The sequence below is a fragment of the Balearica regulorum genome, chromosome 11 (assembly GCF_011004875.1).
Source record: "Balearica regulorum gibbericeps isolate bBalReg1 chromosome 11, bBalReg1.pri, whole genome shotgun sequence".
In the NCBI taxonomy this organism is placed as follows: Eukaryota; Metazoa; Chordata; class Aves; order Gruiformes; family Gruidae; genus Balearica; species Balearica regulorum.
The window spans coordinates 23,591,231-23,618,849 of NC_046194.1; the positions used below are offsets into that span (position 1 = coordinate 23,591,231).

The following is a 27,619-nucleotide window of genomic DNA, read 5'->3' on the forward strand; positions in this document are numbered from 1 at the left end:
TTCACTTTGTTTTAACTGCTCTAATAAATGCCTTTCACATGGATACTTCCCTGTGTATCCCCATCTCGCTTCCTCAAACAGAAGACGACTCCATCCTGTTCCCGACCCCGGTCCTGGGCTGGCTCCTGCCCCGGTGAGTGCTGGACCAGGGAGGAGGTTCGGGCTTTGCTGCCACTTCCGCAGCTGCCTCTGCCCTCGGCTCCCCGGCCGGGCGCTGGCGTACGTCCGTACAGCGGTGCGAGGGGAGCGCTGCGGCGGCGGCTCGCGCGGTCTTGGACCTGCCTTTTCCTGGCACTGCCAGGCTGGGGAGGGGTGCGAGGGCTCTCCTGGGGCAGCCAGGAATCATCCGGGCTGTTACGCCAGAAGCCTTCCTCCCCCATCACCATCTCCCTCGACCGCCTCGCTTCAAGCCCTGCCTCCCCCGCCTGCGCGCCCGCGGCCCTGCCGAATCCCCCCGAGCCGTGCTGGCGGGGACGCTGCGGGCAGCAGCATCTTCCCGTCCGCTCACCCCGTTGGCTGCGTCGGGACATCCCTCGTCCCCACACACGCACCCCAGGCTGGATTCGGGGTGTCCCTCCTCGCTGCGGGAGGAACAGCCCCCTCCCGGGCTGGGTTTGGGGTGCAGGGGATCACGTCCCAGCAGCAGTGCAGCCCAGGCACTCCTCCGGTGTGGCTCGAGCCGGGACGGAAAGTCATTAGCCAGAACCTAACGAATTTCCTCCACCAAGCTACAAACCCGGTGAAACGGCTCTCGGAGAGCTCCAGACCCCCGAGCCTGCATCCGTCCCATCCCAGCTCGGTCCAGTTTATCCCATCAAGGACCTTTCCCATCCAGGGATGAAGCAAAGCGCACGGAGACGTGGCCCGGGCAGACAGGGGCGAAGGGAGGCGATGCCAAAGACCGAAAACCTCCAGTCACCGACCGACGGGCGCCCACGGACTGACGGGCAGCGCTTCGGGGAGGACAGACCTGGCGTTTGCAACTGATGGGGGGGGGAGGGCAGGAGGAAGATGAGGATTTGGGATATTTGGGGGGACGACAGGACGTGGCACTGTGCGAAATTTATTCCGGAACGGTTGGGGGAAGGGGCGGAGAGGGGGAGGGTAAATGGGGCTGGTTGTGGGCCCCAGCCCTGAGCCCCGCAGCCCGCCCCGGCTCCGTCTTCAATCCTTTCTCAACCCTCTGCGTCATCTCGCGCTCCGTTCCGAGCCAGCACTGGCATGACTGACCCACGGGAGCAGCCGTAAAGGTTATAAAGGGAAAAATACCGACAGAAAAGGTCTGCTAAAATGCTGACAGCAGATGCCAGCCCGGGACCAGGAGCATCCCTGAGGAGCACAGCCGGCGTCCGCACAGCGCAGCCGGGTACCCGAGAACCTGAACCAGCCCGCGATACCCTCCATAACCACGGAACCAAGCAGCAGCAGCAACAAACTTATCATCATCCGGAACGGGGCAAATGAGTCAAAAAAAAGTGAAAAGCAGGCTGGGAAAATAGGGCTCGGTGACAGGTATCGGCTGCTTCGGCTGGAGGAAGAGAGAAACAGCCCGGGAAAGCAAAAATCGGTCTGAGAAAAATAGGAACCAAGCTCATCTGTGGGCTGTTCCAGGCGAAACAACCAACTGCTCCAAACAGTGGTGTCCTACGCCCCCTCACGTCACTACGGTATAAAAATTACTCGCTTTCTACCCAAAATGGAGCCTCTCCCTGCAAGAATTTCCCCACGCGAGACGGGACCCCGGCCGGGGACCCCTGATTCCCTGACACGGCTCATCCGCGCACGGAGACTTTGTCCATCGCGGCCTGGCCTCGCTCCTGGGGGCGGTTTGAGGAGCAGCGTACCGGTACCATTTCAAATAACAACACGTGCGTAGAGGTATTCACAGCGGAAAGTCATCACAGGTGTACGGGCTGCTCCTACTGATGTGTAGATCCTTGCTGCTTTAGTATTTCGGTGATTGCGGTAGTAGCCTGCAATGTAAACACCTACCTGCTTTCCCGGGAGTAATTCTGTAGTAACGTGAACTACACACTTGTTTCAGCAGCAGTAACTTGTTTGCTCGCCAAACTCGAGCACGCCAAAAACGCTTCCGGTGCTCGGGGCAGGCACTCGGTCAGATTTTTCTCTACGCTGCTAGACAGCCAAACGATTAAATTGCACAGTCCTTTGCGAACAGCTTTGCTAATTAGGTGTACGGCGCGTTAAGGTGCCCCCCAGGGAGGGGGAAGAGGCACCCGCCGGAGGGCAGGAAGGCAGAAGCAGGAGGATGCAGAGGAGCCGGACGCTGCCAGGTACGTCCCAGCGGTCTGACACGCCGGGACCTCTTTACTCAGGGCACAGTTCAACTCTGCAGACACCTGCTGCCTTGCCCAAAGGCTATTTTTCCCACCAGATTTAGCCGTTACAACGCACCAAAGTATTTCCTACAGCCTAGAGGAGGCTTTTCCGATTACCAACACGTAAACCTGCGTACAGAGGCCACCAGATAAACCTCCCCAAAAAGCACCCGCAGGGTGAACCCCGGGGGCATCTCCGACCCCGTCCCCCTCCCCGGGGTGTCATCTCAGAGTCCACCTCCCCCTGGGACTGCGGCGGGTCCCGGTGACCCAGGGAACCGATACAGGCTAGAAATACCCTCACCCGGCTTCGGAGACACGTCACGGGGCTGGTTTTAAGCCCAGCTCAGTCCCCCAAGCTGCGACCGCCGCAGGAGGAGCCGGGCTGCGCGGGAGGGGGATGCAGGAGCCCCCCCAGCCGCAGCCAGTGCCCTCCCCGAGCGCAGCGGCTCTTCCCGCAGAGCTGGACATCCATCAGGGGTAAGCCCAGCATCTCCAAGGTCTGTCCCCAGCTGCAACCCAGCACCAAAGCCTGAAGCCCGGGCAGGGTCCGGCCCAGGGAGCGCAGCCCTCAGTACCGCAGGCTTTAGGTACCCGCGCGGGGATATTTCCACCCCTGAAGATCACGACAGCATCAACTGGGATAACACACGCGCTTTTATTAGCAGCGACAGACATTAAAATAACACAATGGCTCCAAAACGGTTTACAGACAACTCTCCAAAAAGTTTAGAAAAGTATTTTCTGTAAAACAAGTGGCAGCATTCGTTGGAGCATACCTCCAAGTGCAACAGGGAACGCAACAACCCGCGGTGCGGCTTAAAACTGAGCTGGAAATCTAGTTTACTCCACCCAAACTGCTCTGCTCCCTTTAATGCTTTAATCGCAACATGAAATCCCAGGCGGGGGGACGGCCCTTTGCTGCTGGCCCCTTTATATCCCGGTTATCTCCCCGGCACAGAGCTACGCTGCCGGAGCGGAGTGAGCAGGCAGCGTCCAAGGCGCTCATGCCACAAGCCAGTTCGCTCTGCCGTGATTTTCCTATTATTTGCCCCGGAAAGAGCAAGGGCAGCAGCTCAGCGACTGCCACGGGGTAGATGTGAGCCTCTCCCGGGGCACTCCTACCCTCCATGGAGAAGGGGCAGCTCCGAGGAGAGGGGAGCCCACCGCTCCCCCGGCCTGAAAACCAGAAGCAGCAGCGAGACCCAGCAGCAGAAACATCCACCGGACCGCTCTCCGTTGGCTGGGAGCAAGGAGAGGTCCCCCAGCCATCAGCTGCTCTGGGAGAGGAGTGACCATCCAGCAGCTAGACCGGGGCACCCAAAACGCCTGCCTGCGCAGAGGTGCTGGGGACCGGCTCAGACAGGGTGCTGGACCTGGGGGTGTCCCCACCAGAATGACAGACGGGTGCAACGCCCCGACCCGACGGTCTGCAAGGCACTTGGGGAGGGCCAGCATCCAGTTTTCTCCAGGGTGAAGATGCCAGTTGTGCCCCCAGGTTCAGAAATGGCAGCTACAGGGAGGAGGAGGAGGAGGAGGAGGAGGAGGAGGAGGAGGAGGAGGAGCCCTCCCCAAGCAAAGCCCAGGAGAACTTTGCAGAACAGCATGGGGAAGGGAGGCAAGAGGACGAGGGGCTGGAAGCAGGGCTGCCCTGGCCACGTCAAACCAGACCCAGTCCACCATCACCCGCAGGAGCGGCGAAAGCGAAGGACGAGCTCCCAGCGGCACGTGCGCGGCCCGGGTGGCCAGGGCTTGGAAGAGGAGGGGACGTCCCCAAATCCCGCCGGAGCCCAAGGCTGGAGGACAGAGGAGACGGGCTGGGGAGCATCCCTCGGTTGGCCACGCCAGGCTGCGTCGCAGCTCTGACGCAGACGGCCGCGGGGGATTCTTTGGGGTTTGTTTTCTGAAACGGAACTGCTTTGCTGCCCCTCCATCCCCGTGCCGGAGGAGGAAGGACGCGCACCCTCACCATCGGCGAGGTAACCAGTTCTGTTCCTTTGCTCATGGGCGCACGACATTAAGAGGCGCGGGTGGTAAGTTATGAAACCGTACGACCTGAATGGGAAGTGAATTAACTTGATAGACTAGCCTGGGCAAAAGGGGATTGAGCCCCTGCTTGTCGTGTTTGTTTCTAATAGTTCTTAATGAGCTCATCAAATAAAGTTTAAATCACAGAGTGCGTTTGTCCTGTAAATTTGAGAGATCTGAACGGACCCTGCCAATCCCCTGCCGCCTTCCACTGGCTCCACTCATCTCCTGGACTCGGCGGCGCACGCGACAGCAAAATCCTGCCCTTCTTCCTCCCTCCGAGGGCCAAAACGAGCAGAAGCCCCACAGCAGCAGCCCCCGACCACAGGCAAGTCCCAAGCCCAGCGGCACAGGGCGAGGAGCCCTGGGGAGGCAGGGGCTGGCACCACGGCACTGCCCGGCAGCCCCAGGACCCCGCGTTTGTCCGGCGGTGACGGGGGCTCCTTCCAGAGCCGTCAGCCCCCCCCGCAAGCTCTCACCCCACACGGCCGCTGGAGAAAGCCAGGAGGGGTAAGGAGCTCTGGAGCACGGCCATGCCCTCCTCTTCCTCCAGGGCTGGGCAAGGGCGGGATGACACAGAAATAGTCCAAGCCAGTGTTTTACAAAAAAAGCATTTGTGGGTTTTGGCAGCTTGAGCAATTCAGAGATGAGCTCAGAAGAGGCTGGGACAGCATCGGACGTCCGGCGCTCCCCAGGCAGCATCCACCACCACCGTTGGGGAAGGCAGCAAGGGCGCAGCCGCTCAAGCTCTCTACCTGCAAGGAGAGGAGAGGTCTCCACCCGAGCCACCTCCCCCTGCCGCTCACCGCAGGTCTCGGGCGGTGCTGAGGTCTGGACTTGTGCTCTGCTCCAAATTTCAGGAGCCACCTCGGCCAACTGATCTCTGGGAGGTGTCGCCTGGGACCTGGCTGCACGAGACAGCCGAGACCTCTCTTATTTTCGACTGAACGCAACGTGGGACGGGGTTTTCCATCCTTGGGGATCGCATCCTTGTCCTCACCCTCCAGGAAGCCTCAGTTAACAGCCCGAGTTTTTTGTGGTCACATCATAGAGCGAGCAAGCGCCAAGAAGATTTCGAGAATCACTCACTTCCCAGAAACCCCCGGAGCCCCTTGGTGAATTAAAAACCCCCACCCCGTAAGGATCTGCACATCGTCTGCATCTGCTCCACCCCAGAGGCTGCTGCAGCCTGGTCCACACCAACCTGGGAAGCATTCCTGGAAACCCGGGTTCGGCCCCGTCTGAGCCGCAGACGCGCCCTGGAGAAGCTGAACAAGATGCTGCTCTCCCCAGAAACATAGTGCGAGTTTTTGACTGCTTTTGCACCGGGATAATTGGGACAGGACCACCACTTATTACCCCGGTACACCCAGCTTCAGAAAAACGTGCGAGGGGAATTAAAAAGCCAGCGTAGAGGGAGGACAGGACAGGAGCTCCGAGGTTCCCCGCTGCCCAGGGCTGTCCGGTGCCTGCTTTGCCGGAGATAACCAGCAGCATCAGGCCCCGACCGGGGGAAACAAGGATATTTCCAGAGCAAATCCCAGTGGGGACTAAACAGGGGGGGCAGAAAATCCTCTGAGCCCCCGGAGCGAGGAGAGCAGCCCCTTGGCTGCCTCTCACGTCTGCAAGGAGAGGCCGGCGAAGGACGCCGAGCCCTCCCGCTTGTCCGGCTCACTCAGGTCCAGCCAACAAGAAATTTTGGCTTGTGGCTACGGCTGGAGGAGCAGGGCCACCCCCAAGAGAGGCTCACCTTACCGACAGCCGCTGCGACACGGGCGCTCCCTTCTCCTGCACCAGACAAAGACACCTGGGGACAAACCAACATCGTCTCCGTTCAACGCCCAAGGGATGGTGCTCGGCCAACGCGTGGCAACGCTGGGGCGGGATGTTTGGGGTCTGGAGGAAGGCACCCCTGCCCGTCTCCATGCCACCCCACAGGCGCCGATGGCCCCAGCCCGGCCGATGGCCGGGGAGCAGAGCCGGCCACCAGCGCTGGCCACGTGTGAGCAGGTACACGGGGAGTGTCCCGGGGATGACGAGAGCAGGAACACACCGATGAGCTTTTCCAGCACCTACCCAGCGCCTGGAGGCTTTTCACAGGAAAAACCTGAAAACTTTGTGCAATAGCAAAACATACATATAAATCACCTGGGAGAACCTCCCACTTCTATTTTAAACTGCCAGATCCTCTTCTCACGTCCAGACTTGGGCATTTCTTTTTCCTTTTTTTTTTTTTTTTTTCCCCCCTTCCAAGTGTGCAGTTGGCAATCTGAGAATTAAAATCCCCACTTTGCCAGGGACTGGGGATGGGCCGGAAGAAGTGCTCTCCAGCTCCAAAAAAGGAGGAAAAGCAAGACCACTGAGTAAGGAAGCGGTTTCCCTTCTGTGGGCAGAAAAGCGCAGCAGAGCGCGGTGGGGGGTTCGGTGCCGTTACCCTAGAAGGGATGTGCAACTTCCCTCAGTGCCCATGGGACTCTGTCGGGAATTGACCCGGATAAGGAAAGGAAAGCATAATCCTCCTGTCCTGGGCACGCAGGAGGGGTTTTCACGACAACTTTCCCTCCCGTGTCTGGGAGCAGGGAGGCAAGGGAAGGCAACGGAGGACAAAAAATTACCTCCTCGGATCGGGGACGCCCTGCTCGAAACAACAGCAGTGCCAAAGCGCCAGCCCCTGCCCACGGGACGCCTGGGTGGGAAACCCAGGTGCCGGCACGGACGTGCCACGCCGGCCGGCGCAGACCCGCTCGCCCCATCCCTTGTGGCGTGCAGCACCTGCACCAGCAACGCAGCGCCGGCCAAAGAGCCCGGGCGAAGCCAGCCCCAGCACTCACCTGCGAGCGAGCCGACGACAACACACGCCAGGATCACGGGCAACACCACGTTCGCAGCGTCTGCAAAAGGAGAGGGTGCACGGTCTCTGCGGCCAGACCCAATTTAACCCCCCGCCCACACCCTCCAGGCAAAACCCTGCCACCAGGCAGTTACGCTCGGCGCAGGGACACGGAGCCACAGGGCGAGGAGACAGGATTTTTGGGCTGTATTTCCCCTCTTGCTTCTCCTGGGCATCAGGAAGAAACCCCCACTTACTCTGGACGTGGAGCAGGAAGGAGGTTTCATTCTGGCTGACTGCGTTGCGGACCACGCAAGCGTAGTAGCCGCTGTCGTTCATCGACGCTTTAACGATGCACAGGGTGGTGTTGTCAACGAACTGGATGTGGTCGCTTCCCAGCAGCAGCTCCCCGTTCTTCTTCCACCAGTAGAAGTCTGCCTTCCCTTCCAGGACGTTGCAAACCAGTTTGGTGTTGCCTCCTGCCTTCACTGACGAGTTGCCCACAATTTCTGGCTCGGACAGCGGTTCTGGGAGAGACGGAGCGACCGTCAGCATTCACACCCGCGCCTCCCCGGGTGTCAGACCCGGAGCACCCACCTCCGCAGCGGCGGAGGGTTGGTTATCTCGTCACTCACCGACAACGCGGAGCTGGAACCAGCCCGTGGCCTCTGACTCGGACCTGAACCGGTACAGCTGGTCGTCCTCCCGCTGCAGCACGATCTGCAGCGAGAAGTCTGTTTCGTTGAACCTCGTGCGATTCTCGTAGGGGCGAGACGTGTTGGCGGGTCTATCGAAAGCATAATTGACGATGACGCCTTCCTGCGGGCCGGTTTTGTATTCCCAGGAGACAACTTTGCTGGCCTTCAGCGGTGGGATCGTCAAAAGCACAGTGCAGCCCACGGCCGAGACGAGTCTCTCCGATGCTGGCCTGAGGTCAGCGGAGTAGCATGGAGAAAGCGTGCGGGCTGAAAAAGAAATCAGGTCTTATTCTATGGCTAGCAAGATTCAACTTCACCCACCTGGGAGGTGGCCGCAGAAGCCCTCCCCGGCCACAGAAACCCTCCCTGGCTCAGCCGCGCTGGGCACTGAATTATTTCTGGCTTTAAGCAGCGACATGGAAAAGCAGAAGGTCCCGACGGTTGCCTACGAGCTCCCTTCGTAGCTCACACCTGAGGAGCGCAGTTGCGTGCCCGAACGGTCGGCTCTGCGTCGGCACGGCTCCAGCAGCTCGTACCCGAGGTCGGCCACCGCTCCCGGGGACGGCGGGAGAGCCGACTGCTCCCGGGTCCCACCCGGGGAGCCCTTTTCCTCCCTCCCACTCTACCAGGGCACAAACCCAGGGGTGACGGAGCTAAGGGAGCCCCCACCGCGCACCAGCGCCTTCCCGTCGGATCACCGCCAAGAAATCGCGCTAAGAGACGGGAAAGCCTGCAAGCCCTTCCCAATCTTCCCTGAAAAGCTTTTGTCTGGGGAAAAGACGGGGTGAAGGAGCGCCCAAGCCTGGCACTCGCCTTTGCTTCGCATAAAGGGGGCCCGGGAAGATTTCCTGCACCCCTAAAGCCCGGGGGGGGGAGGCTCGGCTCGGTGCAGCCCCCCCCGGGCCCTCCCGCCACCGGGCAGCTCCGGCTGCAGCTCCCAACTCTCCACAAGCCAGCGAAACACCCCAAAACGCGCGGTGCTAGATCCAGGGGCAGCCTGCAGCGTGACCACCCACCCACGCGAGATGCGGTCCCACAGAGCCCAGCCGCGTCCCCAGCGCCGGGGGGGCCCGGAGAGCCCCCGTATCCCCCCCCGGGGGTAGGGACTTGCCTGTGATGCCCAGCCCGGCTGCCGAGCTGCCGGGGCAGGCGGGGAGGAAGAGGAGGAGGAGGAGAACAACGAGCAACATCTGCGGGCCCGGAGGGAGGGAGGCGGCTCCGCACGAGGCACCGGGACGGTCCCGGCGGGGCGGGGGGGAGCGGGGGGTGGGACCGGGGCCGCTGGTCCTGCAGCGCCTCCGCCTCCGCCGCCGCCTCCTCCTCCTCCTCCTCCTCCTCCTCCTCCTCCTCCTCCTCCTCCGGCGGCTTTTGCCGCTGTCGCTCAGCCGGGTGACCTTGGCCGGGTGTCCCCCCCCAGCCCCGGGCTGCTCCGGAGCCGGCGCGGCGGAGCTGGTCCCGCCCCACGCTGCAGCGGCCACGGCCGTGGGAATCCCGCGGGGCCGGGGAACCGCTCCACGCAGCAGGAAGGGTCAGGGCAGGGCCGGCCACGGCTCTGGCTCCTGGCTCCCCGGCCCGGCCCTTCTTCCTCTCCTCCTCCTCCTCTTCCTCTCCTCCTTCTCCTCCTCTCCTCCTCTTCCTCTCCTCCTCCCGTCTCCTCTCCTTCCCAGGGCCGCCAAACTCAACCCGCAGGAAAACAACCTCAGTGCAATGCCTCCGGCCGCCCCTCGCCTCCCCACTCTGTTGTGGGGTGCCAAACACCCAACCGCCAGGTCGGAACGGGCGCTGGGAGAGCGACACCGGCATGTCCCCGGCATCAGCATATCCCCGGCACCAACACATCCCCGGCACCGACATGTCCCCGGCATTAGCATGTCCCCAGCATCGGCATATTCCCGCCACTGACATGCCCCGGGCATCAACATATCCCCGGCACCGACATATCCCCGGCACCGACATATCCCCAGCATTGGCATATCCCCAGCATCGGCATATCCCCGGCACCGACGTGTCCCCGGCACCGGCGTATCCCCGACAGGGACGTATCCCGGGCTGGGGCCCACGCAGGACTGCGAGGGCAGGCGAAGGAGCCCAGGCAGCAGCAAGGAATGGGGGGGGCGTATTTTGCCAGAGCAGCCTTCCAGCACGAGGCAGGGCTGTGCGGGAGGACATATACACATATACACATATAAGGACATACATGTATACGTACATATAAGGACATACACATATATGTACATATAAGGACATACACATATATGTACATATAAGGACTAAGCCAAACCGGTTCGGGACCCGCCCCCGTGCAGGATTGCTTCCTGCCGAAGGCAGGTTCAGACACCACCTCGGCGTCCGTGCAACTTCACAACACAATGACCCCAACACCCGCCACGGCTGGGTCCCCTCCGTCCCCTCCCAACGCCTGCAGCGGTGGAGGGTGGGTGCTGGTGTGGGGGGGACCTTCCGACGTGCCCCCGGATGCTACTCTGACTGGCCAAGGTTCTCTAACCGGGTAAGTTATGCACAAAGCTGCTCCGCAAACTGGATGTGCGCACACGTGCTGCACAAAAAATGTTGCGAGAATCTGCTGCACCAACCGAAAACGCACAATTGTGCCGCACAAACCTGCTGCTCAAACTGAATTTGCAAAAAAAACCCTGCTGCACGGCCTGGATACGCACAAACTGCTGCGCAAAGGGACTAGGCAGAAACCGAGCGCGCGCAAAGCGAATATGCGCCGAGCGAGCACCAGGTAACGCGCAGCCTGAGTAGGAACAAGCTGCTGAAAAAAAATCCCCGCAGAAAGCGTGGGTCCTGGCAGAGCCTGGGGAGCGGTGCGTTAGCAGGGTCAGCTCTCCGAGCCGCTTGTCCCACGAGGGGTTAACCAGCGGTGGAGGAGAGCGGCTGGGCTGTGGCTGCAGCTGGAGACAGGAGGCTTGGATCTGCCCCGGTCATGAGTCCGCACCTCTGGCAGCTGCCTCTGCGCAAAACCTCGGGGAGAGCAGGGCCCGGGGCAGGGACGGAGCCACCACGCCGTGAGCCAGCCTCCGATAAAACCCAGGGTGTCTTCTGGAGGATGCTCTGCTCCCGCGGTGGGAACCCGACTGCGCACTGGGAACAGCGAGGGGAGCAGGGAGGAGAGGGGCGGCCAGAGCGGGGACCGGACCCAGCGTGGCCAGAGGAAGATCTCCAGGAAGACATCGAGACGCAAGAGGAGAAGCGTGGGCAAGAGGAGAAGCGTGGGCGTGCGTGCCCAGGCAGGGAGGCCATGTAACCATCCCACTAGAGGGAGTGAGAAGATCAGTTGTCAGAGGCAGCAAGCAGAAGAGTTGGGATGAAGGAGCCCAACACAAGGAGCTGCAGGCAGAAACTGCCCCTTCGTCCTCCGCTGGAGCCTGGGGATGCTCCTGGCCGGGGCGTCCACATCTCGGGAGCTGGCAGTCCCACCTTGTGATGTTACACAGGGTGCTGCTGGGTTGGCAGCATTAGGGCTCTGCATCCCTCCCCGGGGATATAAAGCTTGCTGGTCTGTGGCTTTATGGGGCTGGCCACAGTCTTCCCAATCCATCCACCCACCCACCCACCCATCCATCCATCCATCCATCCATCCATCCACCCACCCATCCTTCCGCTGCCAAGCTAACAAACTCCCACCAGCAAAGCAGGAGCAGCCCTGCTCCCACGGACCCCCAGAGCCCCCCTGCTCCTCCTTTCCCTCTCTCGCCACCCCTCGGCTCTCCACCCCAGCTACCTGCAGGTCCCAGCACCGGCCCGCAGGTCGGGAAGGGCTGTGAGGATGGCCAGCACGCTCTCGGCCAGACGGATGCGGGTGAGGAACAGAGCCAGCGCGGGCGCACGTCCCCGCTCAACACCCCAGCCCGAGCCCGGGGCTCCCCAGGGCCCCACCAGGCACCGCTGCGGGGGCGTCCCGGCGGTCACGGCATCGTGCGTCTCCAGCCAGCCCGCTGCTCCAGACAGGCGGAGAGGACAAAGCCGCTCAGTGCACAACTTCTGGCGGGGCTGCCTGTGGAGGTCTCCAAGCTTGGAAGCTAAAAACGAGCCGGTTCCTGAGAAAAAGGCTTGGCGTAGGCTGGCCCAGCCCAGAGCCCCGAGGCGGCCGGAGGCTGAAAGCAGCTGGAATCTCTCTCCTCTTCCCACTCCACAGAAACCAGGCTGCCCACCGAGCATCACGGAAAGAGCCTTTCCCAGGCCCGCGTCCCTGAAAGGAAAGGGACCGAGGGCGGTTTGGGCACCACCCGCGTACCCCCCCAGGCACGCAGCCTGCCACACCACGGACCCAGAGCCTCGAAACAGGCGCCGTTATATCCGTCCTCCCCTGCACCACGAGACGCCTCCCCTCCGTGCAGAGGTGCGGGGCTGTAACCCTGTGCGGGACGATGGCGTGGGCAGCAGCGGGAGGCGGCAGGACGCGGGGGGCTGCCCCAATGCCTCCTGCTGGGCTGCCCCCGGGCTCGGCTCCCGCTGGGAGGGGAGAGCAGAGCCAGCCGCCTGGAGGGAGACGTCGGAGAGCGGGGCTGTGGGGTCGGGAACAGGAGGAAAGCGGGGCTGTGGGGTCGAGAACCAGAGGAAAGCGGGGCTGTGGGGTCAGGAACAGGAGGAAAGCGGGGCTGTGGGGGTCGGGAACAGGAGGAAAGCGGGGCTGTGGGGTCGGGAACAGGAGGAAAGCGGGGCTGTGGGGGTCGGGAACAGGAGGAAAGCGGGGCTGTGGGGGTCGGGAACAGGAGGAAAGCGGGGCTGTGGGGGTCGGGAACAGGAGGAAAGCGGGGCTGTGGGGGTCAGGAACAGGAGGCACGGCTGGCCCACACAGGCAGCTGATGCACCGGGACCCCAGCTGGGCTGGCTCTGGCTGTCCGTTTTCCTCTTCTTTCTCTTTTTTTTTTTTTTTTTGATGCTTTGCTTTGCCAGGAGGTTGCAAAACCCAAGCGATGAGTCAAAACAACCCAGAGCTCCCTTTTACCCTCTGCAGCCCAGGAGCGGCCAGGCGTCGTGTCCCAGCCTAACAGGGAGGGCAGGAGCAGCCCGAGGACGGAGACACCTTCCTCCCGCCCCTGGGGCCGAGCCATGCTGCGCAAGGAGAAGCTGAGCCGAGCCGGCCCAGATCCCGCGGGATGGCAGGAGGCCGCCCGACGCCAGTTCTCCATCTGCGACCGGAGCTGCTGCTCAGCGAGGGCCAGCTTGTGCCCATCCAGGCCGACTCGTCCTGCGACCCCCCCGTCCCCCCCAGCCTCAGCCCTAACCTGGCAAGGCGTGGGGCTGGAGCAGCCGGGCCAGCTCCCCCGAGGAGCAGGGAGTGACCTGGGGGGCAGACGAGGGCTGGGGGTGATGGGGGGGGGGAGGCTGGTCCTCATGGCTGACGTCCTGCCCTTGCAGCCCGCACAAAGCGGGGCAGCCCGAAGGATGCTTTAGCTTCACTGCAGGCTGGGGGCAGGCGGAGGGGGTGAAACCCGCCGCCCCTCAACACTGCTCGAAGCCGGGTGCATCAACCCCAAATGAGCGAGGCTGGCCCAGACAGAGTGTTTCCACTAAGCTCTAGCGAGGTAGGGAGCACACGCTCCCCCCCGTGAGCTGCCTCGACAAGGGGAAGGGGCCTCTCGCAGCTCTGCGGGTAGTAAACGTATCTCAGCATCCTCACAAGCAGCTGGATAGTTCTGGGGAGGAAGAGGGAGGAAGGCACGAAAAAGCCCTGAGCCAGCAGGAAACCTGTGGTGGGAAGCTCTGAGTCAGCCCCAACCACGGCTTTGCTCAGACCGGTGCCCCCCGCACGGCTCGCGCAGCTCTCCAAATTCCTGGGAAGCAAGCGGAGGGTCTGTGTGCCTCGCGGAGCCAGAGCACAGGATGTCTGGCCGCATCGGTGTGCCTGTGCCTGCGTGTGCGGGCAGGGCCTTGGGACCTCTTGGAGGCCAGACTGAAGGTCTCTGCACGGGTCTGGCCAAGGGACTGGCCCAAACTGGGCAGCTGGAGGCTGACCCAGGTGAGTTTAGGGGAAAGGACGAGGCTGAAAAAGCCAAGTCTCCATTTAAACGGATGGCTGGGACCGTGGTCCGTACACTGCCGCATGGCACTACAGCACGGCAGCAAAGGGTGCTGTGTATGGTACGGGGCCGTGGGGAAACTGAGGCAAGGAATTGGGCCAAAGCGTGCGCCTGGGTCAGGTGGGAGCAAAGGCAGAAGGGGTGAGACAGGCAAGACCGGTCATAAAGCCTAAACCAACTCTTCCACAAGCCTTTCTGCAGCATCGGCACGGCCGGACCCGAACCAGCAGGCCCAGCCGGACCCCCGGAGCCGTGGGGTGCACGCCTGCGGCCCCCCCCAGGACCGGCCCTGAGCCAGGCTTGCATCGTCCTGCTCGTCCCCTTCCTGGGGCTCCCTTTCCAGAGGGGTATTTTGGATGCGGCTGAGAAAGAAGAGCTTCTCTGGACGTCTCTCAAAGACACGGATCCCTCCCATCGCACGAACCTTGGGGGTTGCTGGGGGGAGACTTTCTGCCGGTTCACCGGTGGTCTCAGGCAGATTGGAACTGCCCATCCCAGGGAGGAGCTGGGCACCCGGTTCCTGCAGCATCAGTAACTGCGGCACCAGCACTTGGGCGTTGTCAGACAGCACTTCTGGGGTGCTGAGTCAGGCTGTCTGGGTGCTGAGTCACGTCTGTTCAGGTCACCCCATCCGGTGCCACTGGCACATCCCTGTCCCCAAGCCCGGCTCCCGAGGGGGACCCCACAGCAGGACCGACCAGCGCCACGTGCTCCCACAGCCCTCGCCTCGAGGTGCCCGGGGAGGGCGAAGGGGCACCACGAGCCCTGGGCTGAAATACTTCAGTTCTTCCCCTTCTGAATCGAGGCTTGATTTCTTCCGAAAGCGGCCGCCACGTCGGTCCCTCAGCCGGCCTGGCTACACCCCCCCGTGACCCCCTCCGAGCTCCGGCACCGCAGGCGCCCGCATCCTGCCCAGGGGCCGCGTCTCCCCAGCCTGCCCGTCACGAGGCGCCAGCCACGTTGCCAGAGGGCAAACCCCGAGGTGTCCTCCTCCCGCCCCTGTCCCCCTCAGACCCTTCTCCCACCCACCGCCCTCCGCAGCCCACCTACTCGCCGGCGCTTTGGAGGACCGAGCGTAGCTCCCAGCAGACCGCCCCGCCGCAGACGGGTCCCTCCAGATTTCACCACAAGCTAAAGGTGCTGTAAAACCACGGGGGAGGACACGGAAGACCTGGCTTTAACCACCCCTCGTTGCTGCAGGCAGCAGCGGCGCTGCCAGGGCCATCTCCGGGGGTCCTCAGCCCACGCCTGCTGCAGGATGGTGACCTTCTGCTCGGAAACCTGGGGCAAGGGATGACTCTGACTCTTGCAAAGCTTGAAACTGGCTGCAGGAGCTGGGACCTGTCCCCTTTGCCCATACGGTTATTAAAAATTGCATGCTATGTTATCAGTCTGTAATGAGATTTATAATAATTTACATTTCTCAGCGTCATTTGGTACATGAACATATAAAGCAAAGCCTCCTACTTTGAGACACCAGCCTCCTCAAAAGTTCATGCCTCAATAAGTCTTTCATCACAATTTAATTCCCAACCCCCTCCCCTTCCCCCCCCCAAAAAAAACCCTTTGTAGAGAAAAAACAAATTTTTGATATTTTTAATGCTTAACTCCTTCCTGAGACAGATTATTACTTACTACTGTATCAAGAAAATTTGCAGCAGTGTCCTTCATATCCACTGTCATGTCCCGACACTGGGCGTCTTGCCGTTGGCATCCGTCCCAAGCCAACACCCCTCTCGTTCCCGAAGCGATCCCAGTGCCGCACGCCGGTTGCCAAAGGAAAAGGAGAGACGCTGAGGAGCTGGCACGGCCCCGCCGAGACCTGCGCCAAGGTCACTACTCAGCCGTGCTGCACCGGGCCGCTCGAGCGCCGCGTCTCCCAGGAGTGTCCCCTCTGTGGTGGCCTCGTAGAGGTGCCCCAGCCAACAAGAGGGTCGCCCACCCTGCCCCGTCCCATGTCTCCATCCCGGTCCCCATAAATCCATCTCCAGTTCGGTTTTTCAAAGGCTCTTCTTTTCCCCAGGACCCCTCCGGGATGCACAGGCACCACGGCATTGTCCAGCCTGGCCATTGATCTCAAGCACTTGGGATACCACGCAGGAAGCAAGGTCCTCTGAGAGCCTGCGCCAGACAGAGGGAAACTGAGGCACAGAGGGCCAAGGCACGTTGTCGGCAGTCTCCCGTTTCCCCCGTTCCTGCGACAGCTGCCGGGCGCGATGTTGCACTGCCCCGGGGATGCGTGAACCACCCCGGCTTTGCTGGGCCGTGGAACGGGGCTGGCCAAGGGAGCGGCGGGGGGTCCCTGCCCCCCAGGAGAGGGGCAGAGCTGAGCCCGGCTCAGAGGCCCCAGGGGGTCGGGGCAGACCTGGTCAGGAAGGTGAACGGACCCAGCACCTCAGCGGGAAGCACTGACCTTCCCATTGAGCCTTGGAAGTACGGTGTGATGGGGAAGAGGTGTTTTTCCCCCGCCTCCAAAAAAAAAAAAAAATCTCAGCAGAGGAATTGATCAGTTCAAATCGAAAGACAAACATTTGAGAGAGCATACCAGGGAGGTTAGCAAAGCCTTCCTGAGCCGCACGCAATGATTTCACCTCCCGGGGGGCTGCCGCTTCCTGACTGAAGATCATGTAACCAACACATGTTAGAAATCATCTAGAAATCATCGGCTGCTCGAGCTGCGGTTTGCCTTAAAGGAGCAGCCTCGGAAGCTGCGAACCGGCACCGGAGCTCTGCCCGCTCCAGCAGACGCGAACCAGGGAGGAAAGCCCCGTCGCTATCCCAGCCCAGCTCCGGTCCGGGCGAACCCAACAGAGCCTGCACGCACCATCACCCCTGCAGAACATGGGAAATAACGTCACTAAACGGCACGTTCCACCATCCTGCCCGAAGCAAAGCTGAAGCGAATCCAAGGGACGGCCTGGGAAATCCCAGACACACACCTCACGTCGCCGTGCGGGCTCTCTCTGCCTGGTTTTCCCACCCCAGTGCCTTGCCGACACCACTGGCAAGACCCCAGCAAAACACCTTCTCCCGCTCTCCTGCACTTGCTCTGCGCCGCTGAGTGCTGAGGAAAGAAATTTTCAGGCTCAGCTGACCCTGCTCTCCTAGTGCACAGACCAGGAAATAATAGAAGTGAAAAACAACTCCTCAGCCAGTATCAGGAGGCATTTTTTTTACCTGGCTCCCGCCCAATTTCCTTTGCACAGTCCCAGTTCTGGTCCTGCCCTGGCTCACAGGCTGGGCTGCTCTGCAAACCTCCTGTCCCCAAGGCACGGGGAGCAGCCCCGAGCCGCCTTGTAGCTCCAGGCTTCCCTCTGCTCATCAGCAGAGCCCGCGTGTGCCCGTGCCCCATCCCACGGAGCCGCGCACGGCCCGGGATCGCGGCACGCGGACGAGCGGTACCCGGGTTGCTTCTGCACGAACATCCACGCCCCAAAGCGCAAATGCCCGTGGCTCTTCGGGCTCACCTCCACCAAAAGCAGGAGCGTGGCCGCCTGCCCCCCTCTCTACCCTGCCTGCTCCGACCGGCAAGCGCTGCCCCGCGCATGCAGCCCTCCAACACCAGAAACAGGCAGAATTGCTGCCCGAGACCAGGGCAAGTGTAAGTTTTTGCAAGCAGTTTCTGGCACCGATGCGCTTTTTCTAGCTCTTCCTCCCTCCACCTGGCTCTGAAGGTCTGGAGCCTTTTTAATGAGACCAACCAGGAGGGTTCATTTTTCAGTGGGTTTCTAAGAAATGAATAGTCATCCCTCTCCTAGCTCAGCGCCCTTCCCCACCTCCAACGAAGGCATCTCGCCTGGGGCGCCGGGGTGGTGCCAGGGCAGGGATGGTGCCCGCACTAGTGCTGAGCAGCGCCGGCCTCTCACGGGCTCCGGGCACCGGGCCACACACCGAGCAGGCAGAGAGCCGGGAAAAAACCCTCAGGGATTTGGCAGATGCTTTTGGCTGGAAGATCCCCTTGTCTCAGGAGCATCCTGATGGAGCACGGAGGTGGAAGGGGCAGCGTTTTCCCCACCCGGGTCCCTGCAAGACGAGTCACCAGGAGTTCAGCAGCCCCTTCCCGCAGAAAGAGCGGAGGACAACGAAGGGTGGTGGAGGTGAGAGCGGGCACTAAGATCACCGAGCAGCCCAAGCTGAAAGGCTCTGCCTGGGAAGGTTGGTAATAAATCAGTCCTCAGCCCTTCAGCATCCCCCTCCACCTCTCTTGTCCGCATCACGTCCCACGTCCTTCACCGGACCCGGCTCAGGTGCAGGTCCACAGGAGATGGGGAGCAGGGGGAGCCGCAGCCCCCACACAGCACCAGCCCTGCCGTTCCGCTAGAAGAGTAGGAGGAAAAACCTTTTTGCTACCCAGAAGATGCCAAGGAACCCGCCAGCCTCCTCCACACACACTCCCCCATCGTCTCCCTCCACACATCACGGTGCACTGCAGACACCCCCGCAGCGAGCGATTAGCTCAGTGATGCAAAGACGTTTGTACGGAGCTTGGCAAAGTCTTTTGTAAAGGACTAAAAGCAGATAAGGTGAGCAGTTACCCACAGTCCCGTGTTTGGCAGGTCACGAGAGCCGGTCACGGGGCTCCGCTGCCGGCTGGGCAGCCCGGCACGTCTGGCCCGTGCTGCAGGGACCGCCGCACATCTGTGCGCGCCCACGGATGAAATCGGGCTTGGGGAAACCAAAGCGCTGAGATTAAGTGTCCCCACGCTCAGCTCGTGGCAAAGCAAGCACGGGTGGAGGGAGGCTGGCGGAGGAGACCCACTCAACACCGCTCCTGGGGTACGGGCGATGCCAACCCAGCCAGGCTGCAGGGATGGGTCCAGAGAGCAAGGGTCGGGAGGAGGGACACGTGCACGAACGTCAGAGCCAGCACGGACTGCGGGGAGCCGGCAGCCCCGAAAGAAGGGTCTGCTCTCGGAGCAGCGCGGGGCAGGCAGGGCAGGGGAGCGGCGGCGCTGCCAGCCCTTTCTGCACAACTTCTCCTACGCAAAAAGCCACTTCAACCGCCCGGTCCCGAGCGCTCAGCAGCCCCGTGCCAGGGTGCAGCACCTGCGCCATGGGTGTGAGCCGCTGCAGGGACAACACCCGCTGCCAGGAACGGCCACCGGCACGGCGCAGGGAGAGCCCGGGGCCACCAAGGGAGGCTGCTGGACACCCAGCGAGAGCCTGGGGGTGAGCGGGAGAGGAGAAAGGAGGAGGACCAGGGGTCACTCCCAGGGTACGGGGACCCGGGAGCTCGGACACCTCCTCTCCCCCCGAGCGAAGACTGCATTTGGGGGGGGGCAGGGGGCCCTGCTCTCAGCCCCGGACATCCTCCGACAAGGGCCATCTCCTCCATCTCCCGGGGAGAGAACCCCAAACAGCCTCCCGCTGCCTCGCCATCCTCCTCCCCACCCGTGGGAGGGTGGGCGCTGCCCCGCTCTCCCCACGGCAGTGCTGCATGGACAACACCACAGCAGGGGGCAAGAACACAGAAGCAGAAATGTAGGACTGGAAAGATGCTTGAGAGGTTTTTCTTCCAGCTCCTGCCCTGGCAGCTAAGGGAAAGGACAACTCCTGTCCCCCCACCCCAGCCCAAGGCAATTAGGGACCTGCGAGGGAGTTGCTGCTTCCCCCCCCAGCCCCACAAGTCATTAAAAAGAGACACCGGACCTGCTCTTTCCCTTTTAATTAGGTGGTACCTGTGAATCGCTGCCTTCTCCTGCATCCCCTGTGTCCGCTGGGGCTCCCAGCAGGAAACTGGTCTGCACGAAGCCAGGGGGAGGCGAGGGGATTTGGTGGAAGAGACAGTGCCATTCCTGGCAGGCAGGATGTGAAGCGGGTCCAGTTCCTTTTCTAAAGGAAAAAAAAAAAAATTAAAATGCCCTTCATTGTGTGAGAGCGCTGGAGAAGCGAGCCGCTGGTGAGCCACCTCTTCCTACCAGCTCTCCCCGTTCCCCAGGTCGGGGGGTCCTTAGATGAGACACGCTCTGCAAGATCCAGCCCAGAAAGTCCAGGCTTAAAGGCTAAATCCCGAACCAACGTTATTACTGAAGTATCACAGGCAGTTTTAAGCCCCTCAAGGACCAACGCGCAGCCCGGCAGGGCTGTGGTTCTCGGCTCTCCCCGAGGGAGAGCAGCACCAGCTGGGGACCCCCGTGGCACGCAGGGACGTCAGCCCCGCTCGACTCAGGGCAGCTCTGGCTTCGTGGCCACGTCTCTGTGGCGCGTCCCCGTGACTGAGCGTGGCTGCGGCGCTGGCCCGTGTCCCGGCCGAGGGACGGCGGCAGGGCCTGGAGTGCTGGGGACGGGGGGGTCTACGGGCAGCTGCCGCCATCGTGGGTCTCACCCGGCTCCAAATCCTCCGGCTCACAGGCAGGTCCCTGTTTCATCGTCAATCCTAAACTGCCGCCGGCACGAGGCTGGGGGTCACCGGAGCTGTCTGTGGGCTCGGGCTGAGGCCAGCCCGCTTTTCCCGTGCCCCGTCCCTAGAGAAGGAGCGGTTCGTGAAGTGCTCGAGTGTTCTGTCGAGATCTCACCCTCCCTTCAGAGCTAAGAGCACTACGGGCCACAGACCCACCCGACCGTGGGGCGGCTGTTGCAGTCGTCAGGTAACAGCCATTGCTGCAGCCTCTCTGCTTTCCAAACAACGCAGCGCTTCTGTTTCAGAGCGACTGGGACCCCCCCCCCCCCAGGACAGAGTGCTGGGGCTCTGCGGCCGAACACCAGCGTGCACAGGGGCCAGCCCGCCCTGCTCCCCGCTGCAGCTCCCGGTCCCGGGGGGCTCTCACGTCCCCCCCCCATGGCAGGGCCTCGGGAAGATGCTCAGCAGCAGCCGAGCCCCTTTCTGCGAGCCATTGCCATTCCTGGGGTGGCCAGACCTGCCGGCCCAGGGCCCCACCGCGGCCCATCACCCAACCCCGTGGGGGCCACGTCCCCCCCAGCCCCGAGACCTTCTGGTCTGGGCGCAGGCAGCCCGGGGGGGGGGCGGGGGTGTGTGTCTCTGGGTGCCTGGAGCTGGGTGTCCCCAGCCCCCCGGGGCCACCCCACCAGCTCTCACCCTGCGGGTCACACCTGGGGTCCCTCAGGACACGCAGCCCCGTCCCCGTGGTCCCGCTGCCGGCCGCCCGCTGGGAGGGGGCACCCTGCGGCCGCGGCCTGTCCCCGGCACCGCGCTGCGCCCCGACCCCGGGGCCACCCTCTGTGCCCGGGGCCACCGTCTGTGCCCGGGGCCACCCCCGCTCCCCGGGGCCACCGTCTGTGCCCGGGGCCACCCCCGCTCCCGGTGCCCGGCCCCGCCCCGGCCCCGCCCCCGCCCGCTCCCTCCCTCCCTCCCGCCGTCGCGGCCCCGGTGGAGCGGAGCGGAGCGGAGCGGAGCGGGCAGCGGCAGCGGCAGCGGCAGCCGGGCCATGGCCCCGCACCAGCCCAGCGCCGGGCAGTACCTGCGCTCCGACAGCGGCGGCTCGGAGGCCCCTATGCTGGCGGACGGCCCCGGCCCCGGCGGGCCGCGGGGACGGCGGCGGCGGCGGTGCGGGCCGCTGTGGGGCAGCGTGGCCGTCATGGCCATCCTCGCCCTGCAGATCGCCTCCACCACCGGCCTCTTCGTCTACTTCACCATGGCCATCTCCAAGGTGAGCCCGCCGGCCGGGGCTTTGTCCTGCGCCCCCCCCCCCCCCGCCCCGAGCCGTTCCGGTGCGGGCGGGGCCCCGGGGGGACGGAACCGGCGGGGGGTGCTGCACCCCCCGGAGACCCGACGGCTGCGGGGAGGGCTCTGCCCGCTCCCCCCTCCGCCCGCCGGGGGCGGCAGGTCCCGGCGCTGCCCCAGATGTGGAGGCGGGGGGGGGGGGGGGGGCACTGCCCCGAGCTCCGCCCGGAGCCCCGGATCCAGATGTGGGGCGGGGGGTGGACACTGCCCCCGGCTCCCCTGGGAGCCCCGGATCCAGATGTGGGGCGGGGGGTGGACACCGCCCCCGGCTCCGCCCAGAGCCGCCGATCCAGATGTGGAGAGAAGGAGCCTTTGTCCTGGGCTCCGGCCGAGCCGAGGGTCCACACGGGGGGGGGGCTCTGCCCTGGGGGCCATCAGCTGGGGATGGGGGAGCTGCCCTGGGCTGCAGGACCCCGAATCCTCCTCACCGCCGTGAGATGCTGGAAGGGGCCTGGCTGCACCCCCCCTGCCCCCCAGCAGCTCTCGGCTGCTTGCTCCAGCTTAACCACACCAAAGGGTGATTGGGACCATTCCCACCTCCCCGTAGCGTCCCTCCTGCCAAACCATTCCCAAACTCGGGTATGAGAGGCCTGATCCTGCTGACAGACCCCCCCCGCCCCCCCCAGGGCAATCCCCGAGCAGCCAGAGGGTCAAGGACGGAAAACACCCAACAGGAGAGATCTTTGCTGCGGGGAGAGGGAAATCCAGGACTGCCAGGCAGCCCCACTGATGGCACCCTTCGTCCGTGGTGACGGAGGGCCCCTCAAGAAAAGGGTCCCGCAGTGCCAAGCGTTGCGTAAAACCACAACGGGGGGGTTTGGGGGGGCAGGAAAAAGCCCTGCCCGTGGATGGATGCAGGAGGAAGGGCCGGTCTGGTGCCAGCGGGGCATCCTTCGGAGCAGAGCTCAGCCCTCGCTTCGGGCTTTGTTTCCATCCCTGGATCCCATGCGGCACCCGCTGTGAGGGATTTACATGAAAGGCACCGGAGAGAGGAGGGGGATGCGGGCAGGCAGAGCTGCAGTGACACTGAATCGCTCGGCACGGCCAGCCTGCCCTCACCCCCTCACGCGCGGTGCTTTCCGTGCCTCCAGTTTTACAAAACTTGCCCGCTTTTTCCTTAAACACCCCACCCAGCACCAGGTGCCCAGGCGGGGAGACGGAGGAGGCAGGCAGAGGGGTTGCCCTGCCAAGAGAGGGGTGCCGGTGGTACGTGCAGCCTATCACAGCAAGCTTTAATCAAGGCAATTAGCGTGATCGGTCAGTGCCGGGCAGTTGTTAGGACCCAGAGGGACGAGGCCCGTGGCTGCAGTCCCCATGCTACGGCTGGGAACGTGCCACCCCCTCACCGGGACCGGCTGGAGGGGAGGCTGACCCCCCGTTACGTGGGCACGCGCCGTAATTAGTGCTCCCGGCAGCGCGGAGGAGCTGCACGTGCTGCCCCTGCCCGAGCTGGCACCCCCGTTGTGGGGTTTCACGGGAACAGCCCCAGCGCTGGGGGGCTTCACTGCCTCGGTCCCTCCGAGCTGGCCGCTGCAGCCCCTCTGCTAGCCACCCTGCTCCTGGCAGGTCCGGCCTCCCTGCTAGGGCAGACGGTTGGCCCAATAGTGCAAAAATAACACCCCCCACCCCTTTTTAGCTGACCTCACGCAGTCTTTCTGCTGACACCGCAGTCTGTATGGGTCCCAAACGCGAGCGCATCCTGGTACTAGGCAAAGCGAGACCCCAAAGCTGCGGCCGAGGGAGGCGGGCAGGCCGGCAGGAGGCTGGTGGGGGCTCGGAGCAAAGAGGGACCTGGGGGAAGCGCAGGGTGCTGGAGGTGGCCAGGCCCCAGGTGACGATGTGGCCAAGCCCGAGGACTCCGGGTCCTGTCCTGGCCTCTGGGAATGACCCAGATGAGAAGGGTGGGACGGTCAAGGTGCCAGTGTTCATTCCCAGCTCCTGGCACACTGGTTTCAGGGCAGCCGTCCCACCCGTGCCTCGGTTTCCCCACGCCCCAGGCAGCAGCACGGCGTGGTGAGACCCTATAGCCTGTCCCCCCCGCGATGCCACGGCCGGAGCTGAGCCGGGTCAGCCCCGGGACAGCCTGGGAAGGGGCAGCTCGCCGTGCAGCAGCCCACGTCACGTGGAGGGAAGGTTTCCCAGCCCAAGCCACAAGCCAGCACAGGCTGGGAAGCGTCTGAGATCTGCCTGGGCTGACGCAGCGCTGCGAGCGCTTGGGGTCCCGTCTCCAGGCAGCACGGCTCGGCAGCTGGAAGGGCAGAGCTGCACGAGAGCTTGTTTTGCAACCCCGGCTTAGCTCAGCAGCGGGGAAAGCACGAAGAGCGTGGACCAGGCTGCCTGGGCACGTCCAGCCTGCAGCTCTGGGCGCTGCACGGAGCCAAGCCTCGCAGGGCAACCGCTTCCCCGGGAGCCGTGAACGTCTCCTGCCAAGCTAAGGCTGGCTTCTGCTGCTTGAGAAGCCTCAGTCCCCCAGGGCAGGGGAGGAAGAGGTGAAGGAGATGGAGAATGAGAAATTTGGGTTCCTGGTTTTTTTGCCTGGTGCTCTGCAGCTGGTGAGTCCTTGAGCCTCGCCTGCTCCTCACGCTCGGCGCTGGAACTCACTGAATGGGGCTGTCGCGGTTCCCGAAGAGCTGGGATGAGCGAGGCTGGGTTCTGCCGGGGATCAGAGGAGAGCAAGATGAGATTTAACCTGTCCAATTCACAAAACCAGATTGTCGACAGAACTTGGGATCCACCCAGCCTCCTGCCACCTAACTCCATCCCAGCACAGGGGACACAACTGGTGTTCGCATCCCGGCGGCACCGTCCTGTCCCACCACCCGCTCGGGGTTCTTCTCCGCCCCGTGGTGTGGCCGCGAGCGCCCTGACGCTGGGGGAGCTGGGCCGAAGGCGGCCGCACCGTGCACGCACCGGGCATCCCCGCTGCTCCCTCCAGCCCGGGTTGACACGGGGGTGTCCGGGTGTTTCTGTTCCAGCTCAAAGCCCAGGCGCCGGGGAGCACGGAGGAGCTGCGGTGTCTGCAGGTTATCAACCAGCAGCCGGAGGGCTCCAGCCTGGAGGAGCTGATCAGCAACCAGTCCTGCCTCAAGCTGGCCAACACCATCAAAGCCTACGTGGCCACGGTGAGCCCGGACCCGCCAGCTTTGGGGATGGCCGATGGGGGAGCTCCTGTCTGCCTCCCTGCCTCAGTTTCCCCATCTGCCTCACCAGAGGGGTGGCAGAGGGCAATTGCAAGGGTGGTTTAAGGGGGGGGTTTGGAGGAGGGGGGGCTGGAGGTCAGGCCATCTGCAGCAAGGAGCTGGTGGAGCCCAGAGGCAGCGTGCAAGACAAGGTCACGAAGGCTTGGCAGAGACGAGAGGGGCCGGGGCGCGGGGAACGCCTGCTTCACCTTTAACCTGGGACTGTTCCTCTTCTCTAACGGTCCAGGTGACGGAGAACATCATCCGCAGGAGCGCGGTGAAGGGTGAGTCCCTCCTGGCCCAGCACCGGGGGTGCCGCAAAGCACCGACGACCCCTTCGCCGGGGCCGGGCAGACGGAGCCGCCGTCCACGTGCGCACGGCTCGGCGTGCGGCCGGGGCTGCCAGCGCGCTGCGGGGGCTCGGTCGCTCCCGGGGCAAACTCCGCCGGGCACGGTGCTGCGAGCTGGGGCAGCAGAGGGGAGAGCCAGGACCGTCCCACCGGGCGGGCAAAGGGCGTGCGTCCCCAGGGAGCGGGTCGGAGGGACAGCAGGGCCGCAGGGAACGGCACAGAAATGTTAGATAATGATTGACTAGACATTTCCACCCCCAAATTAACCTCCCTCCTCAATGGGTCAGTGGGGCATTTCCCGGCCCCGCTCGCTCTGGCGATGTGGGGCTGGGCGTCCCCACGCCCTGTCCCCTACGTTCGTGTGTCCCTGTCCTCGCAGAGGCCCGTCGGAGCCACTTCAACATCTCGGAGGGGCAGGTTCCTCCCAAAACGGCCGGCAAGCCCTCGGCACATCTCACCCTCCGCCCGCAGAGCCTGGCCCAGGACGGTGAGTGGGGGGAGCCCCGCTGGGCACTGGGGGGTTTCAGAGATGGGAACAGGGAAAGATCCCACCCAAGGGGCAGGGGACCAGGGTGGGGGGGATGCATTTGGTAGCAGATGCTTCTCCTGTCCAGTCCAAGACCATCTTCTCCACCGCTCCAGGCTGGATGACCGTGGGAGACAGAGCCACCCCCTCCCTCTCCCCTGAGCCTGACGGGTGCTCCCCAGAGCATCTCGCTCCCCTCGGTGACCCTTCCTTCTCCCCAGGAAACTCCAGGCGCTTCGGGAACCTCTCCCAGTCCTGCCGCCACGCCATCGCCCGCTGGGAAGACAGCACCATCCACTCGCACCTGCAGAACATCACTTACCGGGACGGCCGGCTGCGCGTCAACCAGGCGGGCAAGTACTACGTCTACTCCCAGATCTACTTCCGCTACCCCAGCGACGGGGCCAGCGCCCGAGCCTCCGTCCCCCAGCTCGTCCAGTGCATCAACTGGAAGACGACCTACAGCCAGCCCATCCTCCTGCTCAAAGGGGTGGGCACCAAGTGCTGGGCGCCCGAGGCGGACTACGGGCTGCACGCTCTCTACCAGGGGGGGCTGTTTGAGCTGAAGACGGGCGACGAGCTCTTTGTTTCCGTCTCCTCCTTGGCCATCGACTACAACGATGCAGCAGCCAGCTATTTCGGGGCCTTCCGGCTCGACCTGTGACAGCCCCCTCCGCGTCCCACCTTCCCGCTGCCTCTGCCCGTCGGCCCCGGGGGCAGCAGCTCTTGGAACAGGACAGCGGCCGAATGGCCGGGGGGGGCCGGCGCTGGGTCCTTCCCTGCCTGCGTCGTCCCTTGCGGCGAGGGATGAGCCAGAGGAGGGCACGGGGGGCGGCTGCCCGAGGAAGCCCACGAGCCAGGAAGGGTCTCTGAGGGCCCACGGGAGACACGCACAAGGGGGAAGGTGGCAGCCCCGGTGGCACATCACCTCCCTGGCTCCCGGGCGAGCAAACGGAACCACCAAACGGCTCCCTGCTGCGGGGGGAGGCACCACGCTCACATCCACGGCCACAGGACAAAGCCTCCCCGCGGCAGGATGACCCTCCGCGAGTCTGACCCCGCGTCCGGCAGGAGCGGACCCGGCCAGCCGGGCTGCGGGGGCTCGGGGACCCCGTGCCAGAGGCGCTGGGACAGAAGCTGGGGGTAGCAGGGAGCAGCGGCACGGCGTCGGCACCCCCGCGGCAAAGCACCAGGGGACGACGCGCGGGTACGGGGCAGGTCCAGCACCAGCTGCTGGGAAGGAGCGAAGGAGTTTCAGTTGGGGAGAATTAGAAGCGTGGAGCGACGCCAGCAGCTGGTTTCAGGGCAGATCAAAGAGCAGGACCACGAAGCTGGAGCACGAACCACCGCACCCGTGGCAGAGAGGAGCGTTTTGCCCGAGCCGAGCTGCACGGACCGTCCGGCCCAAGAGCTTGCTGTCGTACCTCCCCTTCGCTTCTGACCGAGCGTTTCTTTCCGTGGGGATTCCGGTCCTCCCCACCCGGCCGGGCCAGCACAGCCACCCGCTTCCCGCAGCTCTGGCCGTCGTTCACCTACAGGATTTCCACGCGGGGTGAGCCCCGCGCTAGCGGCACAGGACCCAGCAGGAACAGGACCGACCCCGCGGCGTTAAGGGCCACGTCAGGTGCCGAAGGTGGGTTCAAGCAGGGCAAGCTGGCTCGGCCCACGGACGCTGGGGTGGGCGCAGCCCCCTTTTGTAATTACCCGTGTATTCTCTGTATCACGTTAAGACTGTTGGTGTGTACGGACAGGACGGCAGCACAGGCTCCCACGAAGGATGCACACACCCCCACGCCGCTACGGCTGCAAGGGGGGGGCTCTTGGTTTAAATAAAGCCCGTACTCCAGCGCTGGCCCTGCACCTCCCTGCGTCGGGCACCCCAGGCGATGCGCCCGGGGCCTCCGAGCAGCCGCAGCGCGAGGTCTGGGCCGGTGCCCC

General features: G+C 63.7%; 2 protein-coding genes across 2 annotated transcripts; one reads left to right on the forward strand and one right to left on the reverse strand.

The window, feature by feature from the left end:
• Positions 1–4,964: 4,964 nt before the first annotated feature.
• Positions 4,965–21,576, reverse strand: LOC142603407 (transmembrane and immunoglobulin domain-containing protein 1-like). The gene is made up of 7 exons (XM_075763834.1): positions 21,364–21,576; positions 19,624–19,777; positions 7,833–8,162; positions 7,455–7,724; positions 7,199–7,258; positions 6,118–6,174; positions 4,965–5,122 (listed from the first exon to the last, which is right to left on the reverse strand). Exons 2-6 carry the CDS (start codon positions 19,736–19,738, stop codon positions 6,119–6,121), a joined length of 831 nt encoding a protein of 276 aa, XP_075619949.1. The 5' UTR covers positions 19,739–19,777; positions 21,364–21,576; the 3' UTR covers positions 4,965–5,122; position 6,118.
• LOC142603406 (tumor necrosis factor ligand superfamily member 10-like) lies at positions 21,234–27,527 on the forward strand. The gene is made up of 5 exons (XM_075763831.1): positions 21,234–21,552; positions 24,602–24,748; positions 25,053–25,089; positions 25,535–25,642; positions 25,903–27,527. Exons 1-5 carry the CDS (start codon positions 21,331–21,333, stop codon positions 26,343–26,345), a joined length of 957 nt encoding a protein of 318 aa, XP_075619946.1. The 5' UTR covers positions 21,234–21,330; the 3' UTR covers positions 26,346–27,527.
• The last annotated feature ends 92 nt before the right edge of the window (positions 27,528–27,619 follow it).